Below are 17,833 nucleotides of genomic sequence, written 5' to 3' on the forward strand. Positions count from 1 at the left end.
GCCCCGCCCAAATACGAACTGTCCCAGTACCTCCCACAGATAATCCCATTCTACCCAATCAGAAGTCTTTTCTGCATCCATTGCGATCACTATTTCCAGCTCCCTACCTTCCGGGGTCATCATGCTCACGTTTAGCAACCTTCTTATGTTGGCCACCAACTGCCTACCCTTAACAAACCCCATCTGGTCCTCCCCAATAACGTCCGGAACACAATCCTCAATCCTGGAGGACAACATTTTGGCCAGCAGTTTGGCGTCCACATTCAACAGGGGCATCGGCCTGTAGGACCCACACAGCTCCGGGTTCTTGTCCCGCTTCAGAATCAGCAAAATCGTGGCTTGTGACAATGTCGGGGGCAGCACCCCTCTTTCCCTTGCCTCATTGAACATCCTCATCAACACCGGCCCCAATATCCCAGAGAACTTTTTATAAAACTCCACTGGGTACCCGTCCGGCCCCGGGGCTTTACCCGACTGTACGGCCTTCAGACCCTCCACTATCTCTTCTAACCCGATTGGGGCCCCCAGCCCTTCTACCAGCTCCCCGTCCACCTTTGGGAAATTCAGCCCCCCCAAGAAGTGCCTCATCCCCTCCGGCCCCGTAGGGCGTTCCGACCTATACAGCCTACTGGAGAAATCCCTGAACGCCTTATTCACCCCTGCTGAATCTCCAACCAGGTTCCCATCTCTGTCATTTACTTTCCCTATCTCCCTGGCTGCCTCCTGCTTTCTAAGCTGCTGTGCAAGCATTCTGCTGGCCTTCTCTCCATACTCATCTATCGCCCCCCTCACCTTTCTCAGCTGCTCCACCGCCCTCCCTGTGGTTAATAAGCCGAACTCCGCCTATAGCTTCCGCCGTTCCCTTAAAAGCCCTGCCTCTGGGGTTTCCGCATACCTCCTATCGATCTGCAGTATCTCCCTTACCAGTCGGTCCATCTCTGCCCTTTCCACCTTCTCCCTATGGGTCCGTATCGAGATCAGCTCCCCTCTGACCACCGCCTTCAATGCTTCCAAGACCACCGCTGCTGTCATTGACCTGCAGGTAGCTCTGAATACATTTCCTCAGCCGCTCGCACACCCCTTCATCAGCCAAAAGTCCCATATCTAACCTCCAGTGCGGGCGCTGGTTACTGTCTTTACTAACCTGCAAGTCAACCCAGTGCGGAGCATGGTCTGAGACTGTGATCGCTGAGTACCCCGTGTCCACCACCCCAGCCAGTAAGGCCCTGCTCAAAATAAAGAAATCAATCCGGGAGTACACTTTATGCACGTGTGAGTAGAAGGAGAACTCCTTCACCCTCGGAAGCCCAAATCTCCATGGATCCATCCCCCCCATCTGCTCCATGAACCGTTTTAGTTCCTTTGCCATTGCTGGCACCCTGCCCGTTTTCGAGCTTGACCGGTCCAAGCCAGGGTCAATAACTGTGTTGAAGTCCCCTCCCATGACCAATCTGTGCGAGTCCAGGTCCAGTACCTTCCCCAGCATCCTCTTTATAAACTCCACATCATCCCAATTTGGCACATACACATTTACTAGTACCAACTGCACCCCCTCCAGTTTCCCACTGATCATAATGTACCGACGTCCCATACCTGAGACTATTCGACCCGCCTCAAACACCACCCGCTTACTGATCAGGATCACGGCCCCTCTAGTCTTTGAATCTAGCCCCGAGTGAAAGACCTGACTGACCCAGCCTTTCCTCAGTCTAACCTGGTCCGTTACTCTAAGGTGTGTCTCCTGCAACATTACCACTTCCGCCTTTAGTCCCCTAAGCTGCGCGAACACACGTGCCCCTTGACCGGCCCATTTAACCCTCGAACATTCCAGATGATCAGCCTAGTTGGGGGGCTCATTGCCCCCCCCCTCGCCGATCAACCATCCCCTTTTTTACACCCACCTCCAGCCCATGCTCCGCGCATGGTCCGTGCTTTTGGACACTGAGCGCAATTTATCATGCCCAATCCACCTAACCTGCACATCTTTGGACTGTGGGAGGAAACCGGAGCACCCGGAGGAAACCCATGCACACACAGGGAGAATGTGCAGACTCCGCACAGACAGTGACCTGAGGCTGGAATTGAACCCAGGATCCTGGAGCTGTGAGGGAGCAGTGCTAATCACTGTGCCACCGTGCCACCCTGAATGGCTTCATGGCTTGAAAAAGATAAAAGCGAATGGACAGAGACTACTTGCGCTTGGCTGCTACTGCGTGTTTATTTTGAACCATGCCACAAAGTGTCCTGGAGACATTCAGGGAATTGGCATCAGCTCAAACTGATTATCACCAGACATGGCTGAACAACATTCTCAAAAAATGCAGCTGGCACAGAACTGACAGTGATACAGATCACTGCCTGATTAGAAGATGCAACTTTCAGAAGTTCTTTTGACTCGAAGCAGAAATTCTTTCCTTTGATTATCATCAGCCATATTGCCAATCGTTTTACTACTACTTGTGTGAGTAAAGCGATCTATTATCCTTCAGCTAGGCGAGCTGTGAATGGATGTGCTATGGGCACCAGCAGCTCACCCAACTAATATTAATGAAATCCAAAACCCAATTTTGACTGGTCTCAGGACAGTCAGTTCAACAGTCAGGGAGATAGATCACTTGGTTGCATGGTGCACCGAAAACAACCTCTCTCTAAATGTCAGGACCAAGGAACTGATCATCGACTTCAGGAAGCGTAGCACGACACACTCCCGTCTGCATCAATGGCTCCGAAGTGGAGATGGTCGACAGCTTTAAGTTCCTGGGGGTCACCATCACCTACAGTCTGTCCTGGTCCACTCGTGTTGATGCAACAGTCAAGAAAGCCCAACAATGTTTCTACTTCCTACGGAAGCTAAAGAAATTTGGCACGTCTGCATCGACTCCCACAAACTTCTACAGATGTACGATAGAGAGCTCCTATCCTGCTGCATCACAGCCTGCTATGGCAACTGCTCGGCCCAAGATCGAAAGAAACTGCAGAGTGTGGTGAACTCAGCCCAGCGCATCGCACAAGCTTGCCACCCACACATTGATTCTGTCTACACCTCCCGCTGCCTCAGGAAGATAGATTATCAGAGACCCCTCCCACCCAGCCATTGCCTTCTTCCAGCCCCTTCCATCAGGCAGAAGATACAGAAGTCAGAAGACCTGCACATCCAGACATAGGTACAGCTTCTTCCCCACAGCTACAAGACTCCTCAACGACTCCCCCTCGGACTGATCTGTTCCCTGTAAGAGCACTATTCATGACGCCCTATGCTGCTCTTGCTCATGTATTTGCTTTGTTTGGCCCCTTGTTCCGCACTGTAACCAATCACTGTTTGTCGATGTACCATTTGTCAATGTACTCTGTCGATTATTCTTTTGTCTACTATGTACGTACTGTGTACGTTCCCTCAGCCGCTGAAAAATACTTTTCACTGTACTTCGGTACAGGTGACAATAAATCAAATCAGTTTCATTTTCTTTCCTGGATTATCCATTTATCATCTTCAATTTCTAAAATACCTCCTCTATCTCCAGCTTTCCTAATTCTTCAATATTCTATGTAGATCTTTGCCTTTAAATTCTTTCCAATCTTCTGAAATGAATCATGATTCTGCAGCTCCCAGAGTGTGAAAATCATCTTAGGCAGCAGCACAAATTGAGCTCCAGTGAATTGCTCTCCCCATTTGACATTCTGAGTTCAGAGTGCAAATCCAGCTGCAGAACCATTATTGTAATACTGCCACATTCTGAAAGCTTCTAGCACTGAAGTATCGACATTTCTACTTGTTGTCCAGACTATTCAGTCTCTTTCGGTGCGATTTACTGGCCTCGGCGTGCTTGGCCTGATGATGCAGCGAGGCTGGTGACTCGCGTGAGAGGCCTCTCGTGAGATTCGCGACGCTTGAGACATCTCACAAAATTCATCCGAACCTCGCGATCTGGATCTCGCCCTCACTGGGAGAGGTCCAGATATACATGCTTAAATGAGCCATTAGGCTCATTTAAATATGCCTGCACCAGATTCACCCGGCGCCCGGGAACTAACAGCCTCCCCAGCCTGGCCTGGACTGGGTGTCATTTAGTACTAGTCCACACAAATGTAGACCAGGCCTGATGGCATCTGGGGGGTTTCCAAGGCCGTTGGAGACCCCTGGGACAGGGCAGGATGGTCCGCGTCTCTCCCTCTGACACCTGGGCCCCATGGCACTGCCAACTTGGCAGTACAAAGGTACCCAGGTGGCACAGCCAGGGGTCGAGGCCTGAGGGGGGTAATGCCATGAAATGGGAGATGAGGGGGTTATGAAGGGGCCTCATAAATAACGGGGGGATTAAGGTGGGGAGCCTGAAATGAGGGGGCCCAAAAGGCGGGGTGGGGGGCAGGGAGATCAGCAAAGGGGGGTGCTCTCAGTGACCCCATAGCAGGGTGTCCTCACTTGGGGTTTGCGGGGTAATGCCCCTGTGTGTGGGAGGGGTGACATTGCACATGAGTGGGAGTGGGGGGGGGGGGGGGGGGCCTCAAGCTCACTTAGAGATCGGAGCACCCTTTCAAAAAGTTAGCCCAATCTCTGAGGAGCCAGTCTCACCGGTGAGTTCAGCTCCCCAGCATTGAAAACATTTCTAAGTGTGGGCTTGACCGGGAAGAAACTCCTCACATCCCAAAAAATGAGGAAGTGTCATTGAATAGCAGTGTAGACCTCATCCATAAAACAGCGAGAAACAGCCTTCCAAGCTTGCCCAAAATGACACTTAAGAAATTTTGGGGGAGAAACCCGCCTTTGTCTTGAAATGATGCTGTACAAATACTAAATTACAAATGTTTAATGCATTAAAGTAAAGCGATTTAACAGCAAAGAAAGTTCTTACAGAGGCATCAAGTGTTCAAATGGTAGTATTTGCGTGTAATTTAAAGGTAGCTGTGTTTACATTTTCCAACTGCACCTTCTGCTTTAGTGTATTCTTCTTTTTGTTCCAAGCTGTTTTAACTATTTTTCATGTCTTAACTGTACCAAGTCTGAATGACTGTATCAACACGACACAAGAAACTCTGCAATGCAGCTACAGTATCTCACTTACTGTTAAGGTATTGCTTGTGATGACCAGCAACGAGTCCTTTGTCTTAATCTCTGCAGATGGAGTCAACACTACACTTTGGGAGTCAGCCTAAAGCAAAGTAAAACTTAATAAGAGTTTTTAAAATTTTACTAGTTTCACACGACACAAATGTATGAAGAAGTTCAAGATCACTTAAAATTGCCCTATTTCATTAAAGTATATACAAAAATAAGTAAATTAATTGACAAGAGCGTCTGTGGAGGTATCCTGACATAAGACATGATGGACGCAAATCTAAAATGGTGGGTTGAATGAAATCTCATATCCAGTTCCTGTTTCATTCCATTGTAATGAACATAGGTCCAAACTAGCAATCTCTGTAGCATAAATTACCAACTTTGCTTTGGTTCCTGTGTCAGCGTAAGGAGATCTCCAGCATCCAGCAACAGTGGTGATGTCAAGCAGGCTAATAACCAATCATATTGAAGAATTCTCACAGACAGAACTCATGAAGTTAAAAACCACTGACTATCATCCACTTTATACTCATTTCACTGAAAGCGAAATAATGATTGAAACATACATGTGGTATTAATGTAGAAATTGAAATATAAACAAACTTTGACATTTTTGTTACTTTAAAATTCTTTGATTTTTTGTAATCATAGTGGCCATAAACATTAAACCACTTTTTCCAGGCTCACAGACACTGTTCAGCAGGAATTATGAATTTAGCATGCCATTAAAAATCTAGTTAAACGTCATGTCAGGTCACAGTTCTAAAAGGGGTACAGGAGCAGAAGGACTTGGGTGTAAATATAAAGAAGTAATTGAAAGTGGCAGGACAGGTTGAGAGTGTGGTTAAAAAGTAATCCTGTATCTTTGGCTTTGTTAATAGGAGCATAGAGTCCAAATGCAAGGAGGCTATGTTGAACTTGTATAAAACACTGATTTGGCCTTAACTGAAGTATTACATCCAGTTATGGGTGCTGTACTTTGGGAAGGCATTGGAAAGGGTGCAGAAAAGATTCACCAGAGTGATTTCAAGGATGAGGAATTTCAGTTATGTAAATCGATTGAAGAAGTTGGGACTGTTTTTCTTTGAGAAAGGAAAGTTGAGAGGAGATTTGATAGTGGTATTCAAAACCATGAAGGGTCTGGATCCATTGGTGATGGATCCAGAACAGAAGGCACAGCTTTAAGGTAATTGATAAAAGAAGCAACGGAGTCATGAGAAGCTTATTCTCACAGTGAGTTGTTGGGATCTGAAATGCACTGCCTGAGAGTGTGGCGGAAACAGTTTCAATTGAGGCATTCAAAAGGCAATTGGATTATTGCCTGAAAATGAAGAATGTGCAAGGTCACAGGGAGAAGGAGGGGGAATAGCACTGGGTGAATTGCTCATCTGGAGAGTCAGCACAGCCACAATGGGCTGAACGGACTCCTTCTGTGCTATAACGATTCTGTGGTGGTCACCTTAGCTGGGGCTGTTCTAATATAGCAGCCTTTGGAGTTAATGCCTAGGGATAGGAAGGAGAAAATCAATCAACGCTCCCACCTCTGATTACAATGGGTAGAAGTGAGCTCAACTGTGGCAAGCAAGCAAAGAATGAAAACAAGAGACGTAGCCGATATCATTCATGTGTGCCTCTTGGCATCAGCGCAGTTAAGAGGAACTGTCCACCTCCAAAGGTGATGGTCCGTTCAAAAAGACCAGGAGGCAATAAAACATTTATAAATACAATTTAAGAAAGAACAAATAATGAAATATAAAATTTAGCTTTCTGCACAAGAAGGTTGCTTTCTATATTAATTATAACCTATTTGTGTGAAAATTAATAGATATGTCATTAATTTAGGTACAGATTTCTAAAACCTTCAGTTAGGTAAGAAAATGAATTGTCAATGCTTTCTGATCTTACAATTTTAAAAGGTTTTGGCCATTTTTAGCACTTTTTACTGTGAGTAGCATTGTAGTTTTTATGCAGAATATTTTTAAAGTGTAGGGGAAATCCATCTGAATAAACCTGGGGGAAAAAAAACACCTTAATTACCAGGATGCTCCCTGGACTGGAGGGCATGTCTTATGAAGAAAGGTTGAGGGAGCTAGGGCTTTTCTCACTGGAACGAAGAAGGCAGAGAGGTGACTTGATAGAGGTGTACAAGGTGAGGAGAGGCATGGATAGAGTGGATAGCCAGAGACTTTTCCCCAGGGTGGAAATGACTGTCACGAGGGGACATAATTTTAAGGAGATTGGAGGAAGGTATTGGCTTCAGAGGTAGGTTCTTTACACAGAGAGTGGTGGGTGCATGGAATGCACTGCCAGCAGAGGTGGTGGAGTCAGTCATTAGGGACATTTAAGCGACTCTTGGACAGGGACATGGACAGCAGTAAATTGAAGGGGTGTAGATTAGGTTGAACTTAGATTAGGATAAATGTTCGGCACAACATCGTGGGCCGAAGGGCCTGTATTGTTCTATGTTCTTTGTTCTAATTAATGATCTGACGGTTGATACGTACATTTATAAATGTGTCCAACCAGATCCTTGTAGAAATATTGATCAAGTATTCCTTGTTCATGTCAAGGTTGTTAATACTGCACAAAAAGCTTTCACATTTGACATTTTCACAGTTCTGCAAAAACAGATAAAATTGTGAGATATTATTGACGATGAGACACTTCAATCAGTAAAAATAATTTCCATAAAACATCCACACTTTACAGCAATAATTTGGGCTGCTTGCTGCTCCATTTGCATCATATGATAGGACAGTAGCAACCAGAAAATCAAGCAAGATTTGTTAGCATTTATTTCCCTTCCGCCCAATTTCAGAACTATCCCATTTTCTGGGGAGGTAGGGAGGCGAGTGTAAATAACTGAGGGTGAATTGAGGCCCCTTCTGAAAGGAAGCCTCCATGCACTGCTGGCAGCCTCTTGTGTTCTTTTTGTATCTAACGTTTCCTGGACCCTGCGGTCTTATATATTACTCAAAGGGACTAACAGCTGGTCCCATGACAAATTTAAACTAATGTTATTTTACTTGTTGCCAGTGTCTGATCTAGTACGCCCTCTGTCTGTGAAGGTGGCCCATGAGACTTTTTTCAACCATCGAAGCAATCTAAACAAGGGACCCAGGTTCCTCTTGAACTCCAATGTGGCATGCTCAGAGGATGACGAAAGAAAAGGACCATCTGCTGAAAGGCCGGCACATAGAAGGCAGCCTGCTCTTGGACACCCTTTCTATACCAAGTAAGTTAATTGGCCCAAGGAGTACAAACAAGCAATTTTCTGAGCACCCTATCCTTATCCAGTGACAAAACCCAGTGACTATTGACCTTGACATGTTGAAAGGGAAAACATGGCCCAATGCCTTGCAGTCAGCATCGCAACAATCCGGAGTTCTTTTGCAATTAGCATCTTCCAGGCTGTCACAGCTAATTCAATAAGTACATTTGTTTTTTAATTATTTTGTGGGAAGTGAACATTGTTGGTAAGGCTAGCATTTGTTGCCCATAACTAATTTCCCTTGAAATGGCAATGCTGCAGTCCATAAAATGTAGGTTCACCCATACTGTTAGGGAGGGAATTCCAGGATGACCTAGCAACAGTGAAGGAACAGTGGTATAGTTCCAAATCAGGATGATGTGTGGCTTGGAAGGGAACTTGCAGGTGGTAGCTAACCCATGCATCTGTTGCTTTTGTCTTTTTAGGTGGAAGATGTCCCAAGTTTAGAAGGTGCTGTTGAAGGAGCCTTGGTGAGTTCCAGTAGTGTGTGATGTATATGCTACACACTGCTGCCACTGTGCATTGGTGGTGGAAGGAGCAAATGTTTGTTGTGGTGGATAGAGTGCTGATCAAGTGGATTGCTTTGTCCTGGATTGTACAGAGCTTCTTGATGATGCGACCATCAATTCACACGAGACGAAGAGTTGAAGTGAACAGTGGTTTTAATCAGCTAGATCTGTGCCTGCCTGCGACTGCTCTGTACTGAGTGCCACCTACAGGCTGCAGATCTATATACCTCCCCTGAGGGGGCGGAGCCATAGGCGGAGCCCACAAGGGCATCAACATAATACAATACAATGTAATGCAATACAATGGTGAATGGTAGCAGTAATACATTCACCACACTTGAGTGTTGTTGGAATATCACTCATCCAGGCAAATGCGGAGTATCCCATCACACTCCTGACATCTGCCAGGAGATGGTTTACAGGCTTTGGGTAGTTGGGAGCTGAGTTATTTGCTGCAGAATCCAAGCCTCTGGCCTACTTTTGTGGCTGTAGTATTTATATTGCTTGTCCCATTAAGATTTCTGGTAAATGGTGTGACATATATGAAGTATATAAGATTGTTATGTTTTGATACTGTGATTGTAATTTAGGGTAAAATTGAGGAATATATGGGATCATGGGGCCTGTTCTGAACTCTGCTAACAAGAAGCCAGGATGACTTGGTTGTTAGAGGGGCCCAGTTTCTTCCAATAGGAAGAAGGTGCAAGATATTCACATCTGTAATCAATGATCTGGGCAACGTTGCTGACTGTGGATAGATTGTCCACCTCCAAGTTGAAAGGACGTTGTGATGTCATTTTAATACAGTCTGTGAATCGAGAGTTAAAGCAATTGTGAATAGTTTAGACAGCAGCCAAGACAAAGACATTCTAATGGGGCACTGACGGGGCGAAGGGAGCGGGTAACATGCGGGAGCAGAGCCCACAGTACCAACCGGGGCCACCATGTATCCCGTTGGACCTGGTTGGGCACGGAGGTTCGCACCATGCTAACATGTCGACCTTTCACTCCCTGCAGATAATGGATATTGGAATTTAACCAGCAATGGCGGCCTTCCTGTTAGTCACCACAGCCCTAACAATAATAATAATCACTTAATGTCACAAGTAGGCTTCAAATGAAGTTACTGTGAAAAGCCCCTAGTCTCCACATTCCGGCGCCTGTTCGGGGAGGCTGGTACAGGAATTGAACCCGCGCTGCTGCCTTTTTCTGCATTACAAGCCAGTTATTTAGTCCAGTGTGCTAAACCAGCCCGTGTCTGTATGAGCTGGAACTGCTCGAGGAGGAAGCTGCAGGAGCGGAGCCTGCCCCAGAGGAACAGGAGGCAGCCGCCCAGGATGGAGAACGAGCCACCCAACCGGACGAGGAGGAGGAGCTGCAAAGGAGGGGCCGCATGAGGCCTCATGTGTACCGGCAGCGCCTATCAGTTGAGGACCTGCCGGACCGGGCATGCCGAAGACTTCGGTTCAGCAGGGAGACAGTGTGACATATCAGCCAGATCATGGCACACCTTTTTAAAAGAAATCTTTTTATTGGCATTTTTCTAAATTATGTACATCTGCCATTCATTTTCATTTATTATACAATGTAGCAAAAAGGCTTTGCCCTACATTTCTTTAACTTATTTACATAGATCATGGCACACGTTGCACCTGGCCCCATATGCCCAAGCTACACAATACATCCATTTCAATGTGCACCGAGCCAACAGACTGCCGGGCAGCAGGGTTCGCCGCCATGCCCCTGGTACAGGGGTGATCAACAGGATGCATGTGCATGACGCATTCTTCCTGGCACTCTCGGTGATTCCTGACATGTTCGAGATAGCCCCCCACCCCACCTGGTCTGGAAGGTTGGCTCCTGTGTGACAGTGGGTTATCCGCTGCGGTTGAGGCTATTGACGCCTATCCGGAGGCCACAGACCGATGCAGAGACCCACTACAACGACACCCATACAGCGACCAGGAGCGTGATCGAGCGGTGCTTCGGCCTCCTGATGATGCAGTTCAGGTGCCTAGACCGCTCTGGAGGGGTCCTCCAGTATGATGCTGAGAGGGTTGCCCAAATCATGGTGTCATGCTGCACCCTCCACAACATCTTGCAGCAGAGGGACGACATGTTGGAGGAGGGGGATGAACACCAGATGAAGAGGATGCGGGAAAGGGTGAGAATGGACAGGGCATTTGGTCCAGACGTGTGCACCTGGGCCAACACGCACAGGACGCTCAGATTGCCTCAAGATTCACCGACTGAGGCGTGGGGGGAAACTAGCCAGGGGCACGGACCCTGCAACCCACCTCCACAATCCCCCTCCCCCCCCCACCCATCACATGGTCCCATCGAGTCCCTGGGGTGACAATGGTGAGGGCGGCCGGGGGCGGGTGTGGAGCCCAGGCCACCACAACGTCCGCTCATTCCTTCCCTGCACCCCTTCTCTGGCCAGCCCAGACCAGCCACCTCTGACAGAGCACGGAGGCTGTGAACCTCAGTGTGAACAGGTGTTTAATGTGATAACGTATATACAGATTTATGCCCCAGCTCCTATAACTAAACTGTGCCCTGCACCCGTGCCAACCTAACTGGTGTCTAACTTTCTGGCCTTTTGCGCCCTAACGCTACATCTTTTTGGAAGGTCTACATTCCCAATTGCTCTTCAACTAAGTGGCTTACTCGGCAATTAGAGGGCTGCTCAGAGTTAAATCACATTACTGTGGGTCTGATGTCACATGTAGACCAGATATGGAAGGATGGCACATTTCCTTCTCTGAAGAACATGAGTGAACGAGATTGATTTTTACAACAATCAGTGATACCATTACTGAGGTTAGCTTTCAATTCCAGATTTTATTAATCAAATTTAAATTCCACCAGCTGCCATGGTGGATTTGAACCTGTGCCATCACAGGATTATCCTGGTCCTCTTGGATTACTGCACCGCCATTTCCCTCCATGAAATTCAGTCCTATAATTTGGAAAAGAAGCAGGAAGCAATCCCACGGCAGCAAAGAATTGCTTTGGACTGGCTCCTGGAGGATTAAGTGTTCTCTTAAGAGACAGTGAAAACTATAACTGTGAAGTGGGATTTTTGGTTGTTTTAAAATTAAATGGGGGATTTTCTTCTGTAGTTTAAAGTAATAGATGCCCACAAAAACAGATTATAATCAATGTTGCTGTTAGTTTTCTTTTAATTGTTCTTGGTATGTAGGCGTTGCTGGCCTAATTGCCTTTGAACTGAGTGGCTTGCTCGGCGATTACAGTGGGGGGCAGCTCAGAGTCAACCGCATTGCTGTGTGGCTCTGGAGTCACATGTAGGCCAGACCGGGTAAGGGCGGCAGATTTCCTTCCTCGATGGACATTAGTGCACCAGATGTGTTTTTTTTACGACAATTGCCAATAGTTATATGGTCATCATTCGACTTTTAATTCTGATTGTTTACTGAATTCAAATTTCACCATCTGCCATGTGGGATTCGAACCCCGGACCCCAGAGCATTACCCATTGTTATGGGCCAGGGTTTAGAGAATCCCAAAGTGTAGCATGGAGTTCACCTGACCCACAACGTTTAATAGATTGTGGTATGGGGAGCACACGGCCCACTCTGCTGGTGTGGTACAGCAGAAATGGAAAAGTATTTTTTAAAGCAAAACAACGTTTATTCTATGAACTCAAGTTAACCTTTTTAAACCATACAGTGAACATCTTAGCAACCATTATTTCAAATACAACCCCCAGAAAATACAACACTAAATTATCCTTAACAACTTCCCAAACAACATCCAGAAGACAAAAGAAACACCTTTTAACAGAAGCACATTAGGTTTACATTCACTACTGAGAATATTTATAATTCTGAATTCACCAAATGATCAAGAGATAGTCTTTTGATGGCAGAGAGAACAGCAGTACACCTGCTTGGTCTGGCTTCAGCTTCAACACTGAAAACGAAACTAAAACACACCCTGCAACAAACAGCCTAAAACGAAAGTGAAAAGCTGACAGACAGCCCAGCTCCACCCACACTCTGACATCACTGATAACCCCCATTTCTTCAAGGCACATTTCTTAAGCACCCATTTCTTAAAGGTACTCTCACATGACACTCTGGATTACTAGTCCGATGACAATACCACTACATCACCGCCTCCCCAAATTGTTTGTTACTGTAAAATACTTAACTGAAATGTGAGAGTCATAGGGCGGGATTCTCCACTCCCACGCCGAAGTGGCCGCGCCGTCATGAACGCCGTCGAGGTTCACGACGGCGCGGAACGGCCCCGGTCCCGACCGATTCAGGCCCTGACAATTGGCCAGGATCGGGGCCGCGTCATCTACACGCGCCAGGCCTTGTCGCCCATGTAAAAGCGGCGCTGCATAACGGGCGTCATCTGCGCATGCGTGGTTGCCGTTCTCTCTAAGTCCACCCCGCAAGAAGATGGTGGACGGATCTTGCGGGTCCGCGGAAGGAAGGAGGTCCTCCTTCAGAGAGGACGGCCCGACGATCGGTGGGCACCGATCGCGGGCCACCCCACATTCCAGGTGAAGCCCGGTGCAGGATCCCCCCTTGCCCCCCCGCAGGCCGCCCCCCCAGGTTTCACACACCGCCCACGACTGCAGTGAACAGGTGTGGACGGCGCCGGGGGGAACCCGCCGTTTTGGCCTGGTCGCTCGGCCCATCCGGGCCTTAGAATAGCGGGGGTGCCGGAGAATCGCCATTTTCGGTGTCTCCGGCGATTCTACGGCCTGCGGCCCGCGAAACTCGACGGGGCCGTTCCCGCCGCTTGGGAGAATCGCGGGAGGGCGTTGGACCGGCGTCCCCAGAAATTTTGGCGGCCCAGGCGATTCTCCCAACCGGCGTGGGAGTGGAGAATCACGGCCATAGTGTTGTACAGCACAGAAAAAGGCCCTTCGGCCCATCGTGTGCATCAGCAATCAAGCACCCATCTGTTTTCATCTCATTTTCCAGCACTTGGTCTGTAGCTATGGGGCAGGATTCTCTACCCGGCCGCGCCACATTTCTGCCCAACCAGCTGGCAGGATTCTCCATTACACCGGTCGGTCAATGGGGTTTCCCATTGTGGGGCCGCCCCACGCCGTCTGGAAACGCCCGGGCGCCGGCATAATGGAGAATCACGCTGGCGGAAAATCCCGCTGATGGTGTTTCAAGTGCTCATCTAAATGGTTCTCAAATGTGTTAGGGTTCCTGCCCCAACCACCCTTTCAGGCAGTGAGTTCCAGATTGCTACCATCCGGTGGGTGAAAAGGCTTTCCTGCCCCTTACCTTAAATCTAAGCCCCCTTTTTATTGACCCCTCTACTCGGGGGAAAAATTCTGTCCTTGCTACAGTATCTATGTCCCATTTAATTTTGTATATCTTGACCAATTCACCTCTCAGCCTTCTCTGCTCTAAGGAAAACAACCTCAGCCTAAGCAGCCTCCATCCATAGCTGAAACGCTCCATCCCAGGAAACATCCTAATAAATCTCCTCTACACCCCCTCTAGAGCAATCACATCCTTCCCACAATGTGGTGAGCACAACTGCACACATTACTCTAGTTGTGGCCTAACAAGAGTTTTATACAGATCCAACATAACCTCCCTGTTTTATATTCTATGCCTTGGCCAATATGTTTCTTAACCACCTTATCTATCTGTCATTCTGTCTTCAGGGATCTTTGGTCATGCACATCAGATCAGTGTATCAGCTATTGGAGTATTGCAACACTGATTCTAATGCCTAGACAGGCCTTGCAGCATCTCCAATGCAGTCCAGAGAACGTATCTCATATCATCAAGTTGTGCTAAATAAGTCTGCTCTACAGCAAGCACTTGGCAGGGAGCTAACACTGGAGGAAGGCCTTCAACTTTGTAAGGGTGGATGCCAGTGACATGAAAAAATCTGAGATGGTCCAGCTAAACGCAACCACTCAAACTGTTGTTGGGGGTCAATTAGAGAACAATTTTACAGATGAATCACAACCCATAGCATTAACACACCTTTCAAACATGTGGCCAAGTTGTATTACATTGCTGTCTAACTGCCAAAATATCCAATACATGCCAAGATGTCTGCTTGGTTGGCTTTGATAACATATGGCTGGCTGCCATGGCAACCAGAGTCAGGGACATCCTGGATGATTGCATAGAAAAAGAGGTTGAAATATTTACATATGCCAAACATGAATTTAAGTGATCAAACTCAAAGTAAATGCCAGGTCCAAGAACTAAAATATTAGGTAACAACATTTTGGCTTACCAAATCTTGCACATCCCGAAGGCTTTCCTTTGTAAAAGCTGTGGAATGATTTTTCTGTCCGATATTCAGAGTATTAAGTTTTGCATTACAAATGATGTTGCTTTCCTGCAATTATTTTAGAAAACAGGATCACTATATTGAATAACCAATCACAAAACATAAATTGTTCTTAATAACTCCACTGCTCATGAATATCAGTCTCAAATGTGAAAGGAAGTCCATTGAATAAATAAGTAATGATGGATTATGACTGATGTGTGTAGATCAGTTTTTTCTTTGCTGCAGTACTGGTATAAATCCAACTTTGTTAAAATGCTCACTCATCGACTAACACTGTTGACTATTAAACTTTCTAAAGGGGTAATCTTTTGAATTCCTACCCACAGCTGTGCCCGTCAGAAGTACATTATAATAGTAATCTTCAATGTTACATTAACACTGCAATGAAGTGTGAAAAGGCCCTAGTCGCCACATTCAGATCCCTTTTCTGGTACACAGAGGGAGAATTCAGAATGTCCAAATTACCTAACAGCACATCGTTCAGGATTTGTGGGAGGAAACTGGAGCATCTGGAGGAATCCCACACAGATACAGGGAGAACGTGCAGACTCTGCACAGACAGTGACCCAAGCCGGGAATCGAACCTGGGACCCTGGAGCTGTGAAGTAATAGTACTACCCACTGTGCTACCGTGACGCCCCCAGCCTGTTGAATAAGCAGTGTGTGATAAGATGTACACATCTTAAGAGGCGAAGACAGATAAGAAGAAAAAACTGATTTATATTTCCATTGGTCCAAAATCAATATCAACCCTTTAATTCTATATAACCAAAAGCCAAAATTACCCTGATATCTTTCACGAGGAATCCCATTAACTGGAATGGTGATAGAACATACATAGAACATAGAACAATACAGCGCAGTACAGGCCCTTCGGCCCACGATGTTGCACCGAAACAAAAGCCATCTAACCTACACTATACCATTATCATCCATATGTTTATCCAATAAACTTTTAAATGCCCTTAATGTTGGCGAGTTCACTACTGTAGCAGGTAGGGCATTCCACGGCCTCACTACTCTTTGCGTAAAGAACCTACCCCTGACCTCTGTCCTATATCTATTACCCCTCAGTTTAAGGCTATGTCCCCTCGTGCTAGCCATTTCCATCCGCGGGAGAAGGCTCTCACTGTCCACCCTATCTAACCCTCTGATCATTTTGTATGCCTCTATTAAGTCTCCTCTTAACCTTCTTCTCTCTAACGAAAACAACCTCAAGTCCATCAGCCTTTCCTCATAAGATTTTCCCTCCATACCAGGCAACATCCTGGTAAATCTCCTCTGCACCCGTTCCAAAGCCTCCACGTCCTTCCTATAATGCGGTGACCAGAACTGTACGCAATACTCCAAATGCGGCCGTACCAGAGTTCTGTACAGCTGCAACATGACCTCCTGACTCCGGAACTCAATCCCTCTACCAATAAAGGCCAACACTCCATAGGCCTTCTTCACCACCCTATCAACCTGGGTGGCAACTTTCAGGGATCTATGTACATGGACACCTAGATCCCTCTGCTCATCCACACTTTCAAGAACTTTTCCATTAGCCACATATTCCACATTCCTGTTTTTCCTTCCAAAGTGAATCACCTCACACTTCTCTACATTAAACTCCATTTGCCACCTCTCAGCCCAGCACTGCAGCTTATCTATATCCCTCTGTAACCTGCTACTTCCTTCCTCACTATCGACAACACCACCGACTTTAGTATCGTCTGCAAATTTACTCACCCACCCTTCTGCGCCTTCCTCTAGGTCATTGATAAAAATGACAAACAGCAACGGCCCCAGAACAGATCCTTGTGGTACTCCACTTGTGACAGAACTCCATTCTGAACATTTCCCATCAACCACCACCCTCTGTCTTCTTTCAGCTAGCCAATTTCTGATCCACATCTCTAAATCACCCTCAATCCCCAGCCTCCGTATTTTCTGCAATAGCCTACCGTGGGGAACCTTATCAAACGCTTTGCTGAAATCCATATACACCACATCAACTGCTCTACCCTCGTCTACCTGTTCAGTCACCTTCTCAAAGAACTCGATAAGGTTTGTGAGGCATGACCTACCCTTCACAAAGCCATGCTGACTATCCCTGATCATATTATTCCTATCTAGATGATTATAAATCTTGTCTCTTATAATGCCCTCCAAGACTTTACCCACTACAGACGTGAGGCTCACCGGTCTATAGTTGCCGGGGTTGTCTCTGCTCCCCTTTTTGAACAAAGGGACCACATTTGCTATCCTCCAGTCCTCTGGCACTATTCCTGTATCCAATGATGACATAAAAATCAAAGCCAATGGTCCAGCAATCTCTTCCCTGGCCTCCCAGAGAATCCTAGGATAAATCCCATCAGGCCCCGGGGACTTATCTATTTTCAGCCTGTCCAGAATTGCCAACACCTCTTCCCTACTTACCTCAATGCCATCTAATCTATTTACCTGGAGCTCAGCATTCTCCTCCACAACATTATCTTTTTCCTGAGTGAATACTGACGAAAAATATTCATTTAGTATCTCGCCTATCTCTTCAGACTCTACACACAACTTCCCATCCCTGTCCTTGACTGGTCCTACTCTGTCCCTAGTCATTCGCTTATTCCTGACATACCTATAGAAAGCTTTTGGGTTTTCCTTGATCCTTCCTGCCAAATACTTCTCATGTCCCCTCCTTGCTCG

The 17,833-nt window shown here is 46.7% G+C and overlaps 1 protein-coding gene across 1 annotated transcript in view; it reads right to left on the bottom strand.

The window, feature by feature from the left end:
* The window catches only part of itga2.2 (integrin, alpha 2 (CD49B, alpha 2 subunit of VLA-2 receptor), tandem duplicate 2), a 315,510-nt gene that overhangs the window by 12,337 nt on the left and 285,340 nt on the right, over nucleotides 1-17,833 (bottom strand). Inside the window, exons 26-28 of the mRNA XM_072497064.1 lie at nucleotides 15,092-15,196; nucleotides 7,561-7,674; nucleotides 5,061-5,147 (exon numbers count right to left, since the gene is read on the bottom strand). Coding sequence (XP_072353165.1) covers nucleotides 5,061-5,147; nucleotides 7,561-7,674; nucleotides 15,092-15,196 — 306 coding nt within the window. The remainder of the gene's footprint in view (nucleotides 1-5,060; nucleotides 5,148-7,560; nucleotides 7,675-15,091; nucleotides 15,197-17,833) is intronic.

The sequence above is a fragment of the Scyliorhinus torazame genome, chromosome 3, assembly GCF_047496885.1.
Source record: "Scyliorhinus torazame isolate Kashiwa2021f chromosome 3, sScyTor2.1, whole genome shotgun sequence".
In the NCBI taxonomy this organism is placed as follows: domain Eukaryota; kingdom Metazoa; phylum Chordata; class Chondrichthyes; order Carcharhiniformes; family Scyliorhinidae; genus Scyliorhinus; species Scyliorhinus torazame.